This window comes from Equus caballus, chromosome 24 (assembly GCF_041296265.1).
Source record: "Equus caballus isolate H_3958 breed thoroughbred chromosome 24, TB-T2T, whole genome shotgun sequence".
In the NCBI taxonomy this organism is placed as follows: Eukaryota; Metazoa; Chordata; class Mammalia; order Perissodactyla; family Equidae; genus Equus; species Equus caballus.
The window spans coordinates 34,090,655-34,102,865 of NC_091707.1; the positions used below are offsets into that span (position 1 = coordinate 34,090,655).

General features: G+C 40.6%; 1 protein-coding gene across 50 annotated transcripts in view; it reads left to right on the top strand.

Moving 5' to 3' along the window:
- Positions 1–12,211, top strand: part of TTLL5 (tubulin tyrosine ligase like 5) — a 280,680-nt gene that overhangs the window by 48,832 nt on the left and 219,637 nt on the right. For all 50 annotated transcript variants that reach the window (XR_011432241.1, XR_011432240.1, XM_070250190.1 and 47 more), the window contains exons 10-12: positions 3,144–3,245; positions 5,071–5,162; positions 5,938–6,045. Coding sequence is in view for 48 of the 50 variants with exons in the window: in XM_070250190.1 (XP_070106291.1) it covers positions 3,144–3,245; positions 5,071–5,162; positions 5,938–6,045 (302 nt within the window). In the remaining 2 variants the exon portion in view is untranslated. The remainder of the gene's footprint in view (positions 1–3,143; positions 3,246–5,070; positions 5,163–5,937; positions 6,046–12,211) is intronic.

Consider the following 12,211-nt stretch of genomic DNA (forward strand, 5'->3'; position numbering starts at 1 on the left):
CACTCATTCTTTGAGCACAAGATGTCTGAGACTTACTTCTCTTGTTCTTTCTCTGCCCCAGTCCTGGAATCAACCATTTTCTCCAAGTAGCACTGACTGCTTTTAATGTAGAATAGTAGTTAGAAATCAAGATCTGGGTGCTAGGTATGCTCATTGCTCTGTGATGTCTCTGCTCTCAGGTCCTCACAATGGACAGGCCTAGGAAATAGATATATGTGTGTGTACATACATGTACACACACATATACATTTATCTTTATGTTTATTTCTATATCTATCTCTATATATTGAAAAGCAGGAGTTTATATTACTAGCTCCAATTCTAGTTCATTCTAGCTTTTTCCATTTCCATATTATTTTATCTCTTCTCTGACGGTGAGAAATCTGACTCCCATTATCTTCAACATATTTACATATTTACTCAATTCTGTTCTGTGTAGCCAATCTCCCGGCCTCCCTGATCCCTGCCCCACTCAGATGGCCTCCTTGTGTGGACTTTGACCCCTGTGGGGCCACCATCCTGCTTGGATAACCTCTTTGTACTGCCTCTGGACTGCCTTCCCATCCTGTCCACCATCATCCTGTCCACATGGGCCCTGGCTGCCACTGGACTGCAGGAAGGAAGGTCTGGTTTTTAAATGTTGGCCAAGTAATTCAAGTTTAAGAAAAAAAAAAAAACCTCTTGGGTTAATCAGAACTTGATTAGTAGGCCGGATCTGAGACTAATGGGACCTCTGATCTGGACAATAAGAAGAAAATATTGGAAAATAGTGATCAGAGATGAATATGGTCTGCTTAACATGGATTTTAGTGAGAACCATAAGATCTTCCTGGGTTAGGAGAAACGATGAGCATACACACCTGCCTTTCCTCCACGTGGTCTCCTGTGTTCCCAGTTGGGTTAAGTGAAATAAAGAGTGTAGCACTTTGCCCTTTTGGGTAACTGTTCCATTGAACTTAAGTTTTTTGTTTTTGTTTTCTCTGATTCTTACTTCTTACTGCTTCGTGTGCTCTGTAGAAGCCCACTCTGTTGACATTAATAGTCTTATCCTTGCTGAGGTTCAGAATATAAATGCCCCAACAAAAAGGAAGATTAGGAAGGAGAAAACACGTTTTAGAGATGCAGTCCTATTGAAAAAAGGAGTATAGGAATGACAGATGTGTTGGGTACTAGGTTACAGTTAACTTCTAGGCCTTTGCCAGCCTGTTCATGTTGTTGACCAAATTAGATCAGGTACTCATGTTTATGAGAGTTGACAAATCTCTTTCTCTGAAGCAGAACCTTTTCCCTCCCTCTGAATCATTATTCTTTTGGGGGAGAGATGGCAGGAGGTATGTCACTGTGAGGTAATGTCTGGTTGAGGCCTCTGTGGGGCCTGCATGGGCCCCCTTTGCATTTCACAAGAATTTAGAGAATGACTGTCTCCTGCTTGATTGGAGAATCTCTGTAGAAGGAAGATTGGGATATATAGGCAAAGTTGACTCTCAGTGGAGCGACATGGATAGAAGTTAGATGATAACTACTGGAAGTTTCTGGAAAATCTGAAGTCCTTCCCTTGTGTGGACATAATGCTCATCAAACTCTTGTCCCTTAGCCATATGTGCCTGGTCAACATTTTCTCTGTCCGCATCCTTTTTCCTGGCTTCATGTTTGTTTTAGTTTTTGGGGTTTTTTGGGGGCTTTTTTCACTTTTCTTTCTTTGGCTCTTTTATATTTCTATTACAGGGAATTAGGGAGCAGAGGTAGTGGGTGGGTGAGAAGAAATAGAGAAGAGGAAAAATTTTAAATGCTGCCCTTTAATGTGGTAAAAATTCATCTTGACTTCATAGTCTGAGTAAGCAGATGTAAATAATTTGTAAATCAGATGAAAATAAACTCGCGGCCTTCCAGGATTTTTTTTCACACACTTGGATGTGCCTCTTGGGAAAACCACTTTAGTGAAGGGTGATATGGTTATAGTGGTATGTAAACAGGGGTTGATATTTACCATAACCGTTCGACTCGAGTGTCCTTTTGTTGATGTTGAGCATCACTGGAAACTTTTCTCTTTCCCTGGTTACTTCCTTCAGAGGCACATATATTTTATACTTTGGTCTTCTTTTGATGATAGTCCAGGATATCAGATTGCTGCCCTGTATTCAGTGGGCTCCATGTTTAATTCTTCTGTCTTTTGCCTTCATTCCAAGTTCAGGAATTAGTCTCCTGCACTATGCTCATATTTATGCTGTTCTGCAGACCTAGGCTTTTTCTGCTGTTAATTCTGCCATTATTGTTTTCTTAAAATCAACTTTCCAGATCACTACTGTTTTTTCTCTGGATGTGAGTTCTAAGTCTATGAACTATTATGCTATCCTTTTTTTCTTTTTGCTTAGTATTTTCCATAGAATGCTCTAGTACCAGTTACTGTGTGGGCATTCAGTAGGTACTTCTTTTTTATTTATTTATTTATTTTTGGAAGATTAGCCCTGAGCTAACATCTGCTGCCAATCCTCCTCTTTTTTTTTTCCACTGAGGAAGACTGGCCCTGAGCTAACATCCGTGCCCATCTTCCTCTACTTTATATGTGGGACGCCTACCACAGCATGGCTTGCCAAGCAGTGCCATGTCTGCACCCCAGATCCGAAGCGGCGAACCCCGGGCCACCAAAGTGGAACATGCGCACTTAACCGCTGTGCCACCAGGCCGGCCCCTCAGTAGGTATTTCTTGACCAGCTAATGCCACATCATCCACAGTGTCCTGTTCAGAATTGCCAAGGTTGTGAATAACTCTATTTTCATTTTTCATCCTTTCTGTCGATCTAAGGTTCTATATAAGAGAAGCAACATCTTGTGGTTAAGAACATGGATTTTGGAGTCAGTGTGATTTGGGGGCAAGTTGCATAATCTTTCTAGGTTACATTTTAGTTTTTATATCTATTTTAAAAATTAGATATAATATAACCCACTTCAGAGAATTGCTTAAGGATTGAATTAAATGCAATATAATGTAGGAAATACTTAGCATGGGGGTTGGCACTTATTAAACACTCAGTATTTGTTAGTGATGTCACCCTCCCTTTATTAATATCTCATTAATCCTGAGTTCTAGCCTGTATTTCCTTGAAACCCTGTTCCTGGCATTTAACCTGTGTCTTTTCTCTCAGATTTGCAACTGTGCGATACGATCAAGGAGCCAAGAACATTCGGAACCAGTTCATGCACCTGACAAACTACAGTGTGAATAAGAAGAGTGGAGACTATGTCAGGTACTGGCTGCATCTGAACCCAGAGCCGGAGAAGTCAGTCTCAGGTGTGGGTGTTGTGGAAGTGAAAAGTCAATGTGTTGCACTGGAGGAAAACTTTGTTTCTACCCATGTAACTTATAGAGAATGGTCAGGGTCATTTAATGTCGTTTTGAGGCATGTCTGTTGCTGCTTCTCCGTTGCTTGCCCAGTTACAGTGTCACCTTTCTTAAACAAAATCTGCCATCCCAGGTTTCATCTTTCTCATTGTCTTCCCTTACTTTACTTAGGCATATGGAACTTTTTAGAAGTCAAGAAATGAGGTCATTTCAGCACTTGGCAAAATGTACCAAAAACTTTAAAAAGATTTGTACCCTTTGACCCAGGAATTCCATTTCTAGGAACTTAACCTTAAGAAATAACGAAGGATGTGCACACAAGATCAGAGACAAGAGTGTTCATCACTGTACGTTGTCAGGTGGAAAAAGCAGGTTACCAGACTCTACATGCAATTTAATTTTTTTTTTGAATATATAAGATAACTTAAGCTGTTTGTGCTGAGGGGGGAAAAAAGAAAACCAGGAGGGTATATACTAAAATGTTAACAGTGCTTAACTATAGTGGATGGGATTATGGGTGGTTGATTTCTGTTTTCTTCTCTGCTTTTATGTATTTCTTAAATGTTTCTAAAATAAATACTTGCGTGATCAGGGGGAATAAAAGTTAGGAATAAATTAAAGAAAGAAAGAAATGAGGCCATCTCAGAAAAGGATTCAGTGGAAGGAAGTACCAGTCCAGTTGTGTGGAAATATTCTTTCTGCTCTGTTTTCTTTCATCCTGATAATTTTGCCAGAAAGTGGAAAAATAAAAAAGAAACCCAAACAGTTATTTTCTACTCAGACTAAAAATAGGTGCCTAGAAGGTCCAAGGAAAGAAAGAAAGAAAGGAATCTGGAAGTGATGGCGTAGTTGCCAAAGCTATATAGATTTCACTGAGTGTCCTGTGACCAGTGTTTGGAATTGGTTGAAGATATCATATCCTTCCCTTGGAAAAATGAGCAAAGATGCAACTGGTGGGTAGTAAGATGGTAGTAAGGAGTAGGGGGCAGCTGTAAAACGCAAGTTCTAGATTGCAAGATCCTCCCAACAGTCGTAAGGGTCTGCCCCATTTGCCACTTGCCTGCTGTAGTGCTGGTGTACTTCATTACTTTTATTGTTGCTCTAGTGCATTTTCCTTTCCGTAATGAGTCAAAAGGTATCCAGAAGAGCTGTATCTGCCACCAGAGAGGAGAGAGCTTGCTTCAGATGCTAAAGCAGTTCTGTGCTGGGTTGGCTCATTAAAATGCTACACTAGATTAGCTCACTAGCCCTTTCAGACTCAGTTCTGGTCAGAAAATGGCATCAGAGGTTGTTTTGTGGGCTCATATGGCATTTACCTCAAAGGCTAGGTTTGTCCCCCCAAACATTTCAATCTATGAATGTCTTATAATCCTTGTTAAATTTGTGTATATTCTTTCACGCATTTCTTTCACTCTTTCACGATGCATAATTGTTTGGTTAAGGAAGAATTTGCCTTCTTTTCCTCTATGCACCAGCACCATGACCCCTCCTCGGCCTCGCTCGCCACCCCCCTCCCCAATTAGGCAAGCTATATGCATTTTCATTTCAATGGAAAAAACTAGTACAAAGGGATATATGACAAAAAGGACCAAGAAAAAATGGGTAAGTGGAAGTCAGCAAAGGGAATGTTTTTCTGAAGACAAAAGGACAAGAAGGCTGTTTGTAAAATATCTTGTTTCTGCAGCCAGGCCTAGTTGCATATGTGACCTTGATCCACTAATTTGTTTTAGTTGTGATGATCCAGAAGTGGAGGATTATGGGAACAAATGGAGCATGAGTGCTATGCTGAGGTATCTGAAACAAGAAGGCAGAGATACAACTGGTGAGTACCAGGCCTTTTTCCTCTTTGACCTCTCTTCTTCTTTGTATAACTTTACCATATGTCACCAGGAGTCATTCTCTCTAATTCTAATAGTGTTGATGTCTAGTGGGATCATTGTCCCTCGTGTTAATTTTTCCTGCCCTTTACAAGATGGAGAACAGGTTTTCTATGACCCCTGAAATCCATCTTCTTGTTTCTGGTTTGGAAGGCATGGTTTTTCTTTTAATCTTTAGTGAATTCACCTTCTTGGATGTTGAACTGCTAACTAAAATACCACCAGCTTTTTATGTAACAAATTGTCTGTCTCTATATTGGTCCTGAGTTCAAATTTTTCTAAGCTAATCTCTCTCATTTGTTTTGCTGAATTGGAGAATTGGCAGTGTCAAATTTGAGTACAAGGCTTGGAATCAAAATGGACACTATTTCTAAGTCTTGAGCAGAATGGGAGACAGTGTGCCGAAAGACCTATCTCAGTCAGCAAAGGCAAGGGTGAGAGGAGCAGAGTGAGAAGGGAAGTATAGCTCCTTTTCCATTTAATGTCTTTTGTCATGAGAGGCCACTTGAGTACATCCCCCACCACCTACATTCTAGACTGTGTTGCCCTATTCACAGGTTTGCCTTCTCCTGGAGCACCCATTCGCAAGACTGCCATATAGACTTTTTTGAATGCACACACATGCTTTTATAATTGTATTGTGTTTTGGAATCCAGTCCTTCTAATCCATGCATTATAGTGTTTCTTCCTTCTTCTTTTTCTTCTTTTTTTTTTTGGTAGCGTTGATGGCCCACGTAGAAGACCTGATCATTAAGACCATAATCTCTGCTGAACTAGCTATTGCTACAGCCTGTAAAACCTTTGTACCTCATCGCAGCAGTTGTTTTGGTAAGGAGACTCAAGAAGCTTAACATGTTTTGTGAAAAGGGCCTTGGGAAGTTGTGGTGGGATCCTGGGGTAGACAGGCTTCATGACTCTACAGGCGTAAGAGGGATGTGGTGACTTTTACTTCTTTCTAAGCTCACATAGCATATGAAGATCCTACTGAGAGGCCAGTGGTCAGCTTAGCTGGAGGTCCCCCGAGGGCTGACTAGCTTTCTGTGTGGGGAGGAGGTATGGGAACTAAAGCATGGGGCTCTTTGTCAGAGTGCAATCAGAGAAAGTCTGCAACGGGCTGTACAGGAATCCAGCTCTAACAAATATATTCCAGAGCTCTTTGGCAGCCAGACTGGGAACTGTTCCAAGAAGCTCTGGCTGGTACCAGTGTGTGCTTTCTTCCATTTTCCGATGACTCCTCCTTTTTGTTTTAGTCTTCTTTCTAGTGGGTTCCTCCCCATCCCCCTCTTCTTCTTTCTTCTCTTCCTTTTCCTTCTCCTCTCCTTTTCCCTCCCACGCCTAACTCTCTGATTGCACAGAGGAGTAAGAAACAGTTCACAGCTACTGGCAGGAAGCTTGTTGCCTCCTGATCCACCGGCTGTGACTGTAGTGCCAAGGGTGCCTGTCTACGTTTGCTTTCTGTGTAGATGAGAACTCCTTAGCAGTTGCCAGTATGAGTGTCGCTGAAGTCACATAGGCTTTCAGCAGGTGTTATGCTATGCTAGTAAAACCTACTAGGGTCATTGATGGGGGGATAATTCAACACAGTAGTAAGGATACAAGTGTCATGACTTACTTCAGAGGCAGGGGAACAGGAAAGTAAAGAACATGGGCCTGAAAGCCTGACAGACTTGGTTTGAAACCTATTTGCGCCCCTTACTAGTTTTCTGATTTTTAGCAAGGTTCTCTAATCCTGGGTCCTCCACTATAAAATGGCAGCAATGGTGGTACCTGCTCCCTAAGAGTACCATGAAGAGCAAATGAGATGATGCACGCAAAGCACTTGGCACGGTGTCTGGCCCTTAACTTGTACTCAATGAAAATTAGATTTTTTTGTTAGTTTTATAATTAGACATTATAATTCTTGATCTCCTTAATGGATTATCATTAACAGTCTGTACTTGAGGGGCACTCAACAGGGAAGTGTTGAGACTCTGAATAGAAGATGGTAGATAAACCAGGACCTAAAATTATATGGGACAAGAAGAGGTTGTAATATCCTTTTTAAATGCACATATGTTTGTGTCTTCTAAAACCCTTAAATGGCTCTTTAGGCATTTTAGTAAATAGAAACTTGATATGCCTTTAAGGCTTCTAAGGATCTGAACCCAGCTGACTTTTCTAGAGTTCCCTTTCCCCTCTTACACCTTATGATCCAACTGTACCGCTGAGCACTCCATACCTTTGTGTGTCTTTATAAGTTCTGCTGTTCATCTAGAAAACTCTCCTCCTGTTTGCCTTGCATACTCCTGTTTATATTCTAAGACTCCGCTTGCCACTACCTCTTCTAGGAATCCTTGCCTAACGAAGTGCCCTCTGGTGTTTCCTCCCTCCTGCTGTTCTGTACTTGTTCTGTTATATTCTCTTCCTATCGTATTGTGATGTTGTGTTTTCACATATACTTCCGTAGTAGTCTCTGAGCTTATCTTTTTGAATTCTTACTAGTCACTGTGTTTCCCATTCCCCTCTTACCCTATTTCTGCCAAACCAAAGTTTTCACCATCTCCCTGGACCTCCCAGGTCCTTTCCTTTGCACCTGCTTTATCCTGTGTCTGAACTACCTTTCTCCTGTTACTGTATCTAACAGATTACTGACATCTTTTCAAGATGAAGTCAGCTATCACTTCTTCCGTGAAGTTTTTTGTAAGTCTTCCAGCAGACTTAGCCTTCACGCCCCCCGTACTCCTCTGTTCATATCTGCAGTGGTACCTGCATGTGGTCACGTACCCATTTATGTGTCTGTCTCCCCCACTGGACTAAAAGCTCCTTGAGGACACAACAGTGTCTCCCTCGTTTCTGCCGCTCCCATGCACAGCAGCATTTTTTTGCTATTAGAGGATCTTCAGGAAATATTAAATGAATGATTGGTACTTACTTTAATTGCCTTTTGATGACCTGACAGTTGGCTTCCCAGTGGATCTGGTTTGTTATGGCCCTAGAGCTTTTAGAATTATTGCAAACTGAGGAGTGGGCACGGGGAATATAACTCCAACTTCAAAAACCTTATTAGATTTAAAAAATAAATGAAAGTTTCTTTTCCACATCTACTTGGCACTTATATGAGGTAAACTTCTGGTAGCTCTTAGTGTAAAAATCTTTGTTCTAGAAACCATCACAAGGTCTTCTGAATGTTTCTTTCTCTATTTTGTTTTATTACCTGAGCTTAAGAATTTCTTGAACTTAATGGCAATAGAAGTTCTGATGTGAAATAAGCAGTGACTTTCCCTGACTCACTGAAACATCCCCTAAGTCTGTTTCATCAGCCTTGGGTCTCCTTTCCCCCTCCCATCTTGTGTTCAGTTTTAATAAACTGCATGCATCTGGAGTTTTTTAAGTTGTTGACTGTCTTCTTGGCTTTTGTGGTTCTAATTCCACTTCCTGTCAGCCCTGGGATTTTGTGTGCTTCATTAACCTCCCCCCTTCAGATATGATTTTGTATACGTGTGTATATTTGTGTGAATCTCTTTGCCTCCCACCGATTCCTAACCTCCCCTGGGGTTTAAGTTACACGGAATAAGCTGGGTTTTTTCTTTTCTTTTCTTTTTCATTTGTTTTAGAGTAAACAGGAATTGTGAGCTTCCCAGAAGAATTTGGCTTGAACAGAGCATTGGTGCTTTTAGAGGAAGCCAGTAGTCCAGTGACGGGGTTCACTATATTCTTTTGGTTGTTGTTTCTGCCCTGCCACATTGTGGATCTTTGCCAGGAGTGTTCCATTACTGTCTTAAGTGTTTCTGTCCTATGATTTTTTCCCACCCTACCACCTGTAATGTCCAACTATGTTTCCAGGTACCATCAATATTTCCATTTTTTGTTTATTTATGCATTTAACTTTTTTCAGTTGCTGCTGTGTGCAAGGTGTAGATTATAAGAATTTGTTCCTCTTAAACTAAGTTTTACAAGGGATGCTGTAAACATATACCTGTATTGTATTATTAACATTTAAATGTAGACTTAGGAACCTTCACAAACTATCTGAAACTTAGCCGTTTAATGCTTTTTCATAGATTTGTACATCTGGAAAGGACTTCAGAGAATACCTCATCCATATAAAGAAATGGAGACCCTGAGAAATTAAAACTTTTGCCCCAAGTTCTAGAGCTAGTGAGTGAGACAACTCGGATGAAAGAGACTGAGCATGGAGAAAAGGGTCAGAAGATGGGTCTTGGCAGTCAAGTCATCTTAAACATGGGACTCGAGTTATAGAATTTTTGATGCCTCTCCTTGTAAAACAGACTTTTGACAGTCTAATTGTCACTGCCTTCAAGATTGTGAAAATGTGGCATCATGTGAAATATATGCTTAAACAGCAACCCTTTAAATATGCTTAGGAAATTGGCTCTGTGCAGTAACTGGCTATGAGAACAGCTTTTTTGACCAGTTGGAGAAAAACAGCCAAAAACAACAGGATGTTAGTTGTCCTTTAAAGATGCTGCTGCTGACAGGGATTTTATCTGTGTGTGTGAGGATGGCTGAAGTAACAGGCTATGACTCTGGTCCTCTCCAGCCTGGGATCATATGAATCAGCTGTCATGCGCCTTGTAAAATTGATGAAGCTGGCATTGTTTGGATCAGAGACCAATGACATCTTTGCTCAGGACAAACCATGCTCAGTACACCTTTCTTTGTTGAATGTATGCTGGTTTGGCCTTTTACTGATACTGCTTTAGACCATTTCACAGGATAGGCTGTCAGTCTTTTTTTTTTTTTTTTTTTAAGATTGGCCCTGAGCCAGCATCCGTTGTTGTTTATTTTTCCCTTCTTCTCCCCAAAACCCCCCAGTACATAGTTGTATATTCTAGTTGTAGGTCCTTCTGGTTCTACTATGTGGGACACCACCTCAGCATGGCTTGATGAGTGGTGCTAGGTCCGCGCCCAGTATCCAAACTGGCAAAACCCTGGGCCCCGGAAGTGGAGTGTGTGAACTTAACCACTCGGCCATAGGGCCAGCACCTAAGCTGACATTCTTAAAGGGAGGATGTCCAAAAATATTTTTGAAGGAATGAAAGCGGGCAGCATACATTCTCTAATAATGTAAACTACTTGACCAACAAAAAAATAATGAAAGTCATCAAACAATTCACCTTTTGAGATAGTCTCCTTTTCTGGTTTATCCCATGCTCTGGTTTAGATGGGAAGGGAAGTTTATTTTAGAAGGGATTTAGTAGAAAGTACCTACTGTTTATCAAACTCTTCATTGGTTATTTCCTTTAGTCCTCTTAACAGTTTTGTTGGTATTTATTACTCATGTTTTATAGACAAGGAAAAAAGATTCAGAGAGGTTAAATAATTTGTCCTAGGTCATGCAGTTAATAAATGGCAAAGCCAAGTTGAGAGCCAGGTCTCTCTGGCTCTTTTTCCACCCACATAAAGACAGGTTCTGATCTGTCCAGCCACTTTTGGCATACCCCATATCCTGGATTCTCCTTCTGCTCTCCTGTAACTGGATCTCAGGAAAAATGATATCATCCTTTCTAGCAGATCAGGCCTGAAAAAGAGAACTCTTTCTGCTCTAATCAACGGTACCCAGTCCTAGATGCTCCTTTCAGATCTACCTTTACATGTGGTAGCCAGATACCGGTTGATTTATTGGACTAGTTAACAAATTGGCTCTGAGCTTTTTCTTTTATTTAGTTCATTTTCCTGAGGGATCTTGATCTGCTTTTTTCTAAATTCTCCTTCTGGACCACAGATATAGACTTCCTCCTTAGGTTTTCAACTCAAATCCAAAGCCAGGGTGAAAAGAATTTCCTTTATACAATAGCATTGAATGACAGTGAGTACTGGCTAGTGTCAGCACTTTCCACTGCCTCAGGGATTACAGCTTCAGCTGGGGCTTTATTTCTGGGGAAGGTTAGTGGATTGATTTCAAAATCAGTGGTGTGACAAGTTTAGTAATCTCTTAGGCCTTGGATGCATTATTATTTTCTCTAGCAAATCTTTTTTCCTCTCTCTTCCTAGACCATCTTCTATCAAGTTTTTCCTTAATATGTCTTAATATATAAAAATCTTAACAAAGATTTCTTTTATTTTCTTTACGATTGGTGCCTTTATTATGAATTTTTCAAGTCTTGTGATCAGGGTTATTTTGGGAAAGTAGCTGCAAATTATTTTGTCTTTCTCAAAAATTGTACAGTGTTTTTCACTTAAAGTTTTTTTCCTTCTTTTTTTTTCCTCTGTTTTTCTTCTTCTTTCAGTATTTCTTGATTGCTTCCTATGTGCTTTTTATAGTGTAGGCTGCTTGGTCTACAATAATGAATGAGACATAGCACCTGCCGTCAAGTGGTGGTGGGGAGCAGACATGAGATGATAAATGACAGTACAAGTAGTGGAGTGACTAAGTGCTCTGGGAATACACAAGAGTTATGCAGCTGTGCCTAGGGGAGCCAGGGAAAGCCATTCCTAGCAGAGGGAGTATGACATGCAAAATACAGTGTCATGACAGCATGTGGCATTTTTTGAAATGGAAAGTTCAATGTGAGTAGGTGTAGCCTGCATAGTATAAGGTTGCAGGAGGTAAGGTGAAAGGAGACTGGGACCTGACTGTAAAGGACTGACACATTTAAATTCATCCTAAAACAATAGACAGCCACTAGAGTTTTTTGAGAAGGGGAGCAATAGGATTATTATTTTTTCCTTTAACTTTTATCAAGATTTGACCCAAAGCTTGCCACACCAGAATTACAACAAGGGGAATACTATACAACATTACTAGAAGTGACTAATTTAAAATCCTCCAGGAACCAACCTGACATCAGTGTCTATTGTTGGGCTAATTCACTGCCTGTCTATATCCAGCTATTAGATTTATGTTATAGAACAGTAATCCTCATGGCCATGAGGAGAAAGGACTCCAGTAGAGAGAGACTAGTGCTAAGGAAATGATTTGGGAGGTAAGAGGTACGCAGTGATAATATACACTTACCTGTGACCCAGCAATCCCACCTGTAGGTATTTACCC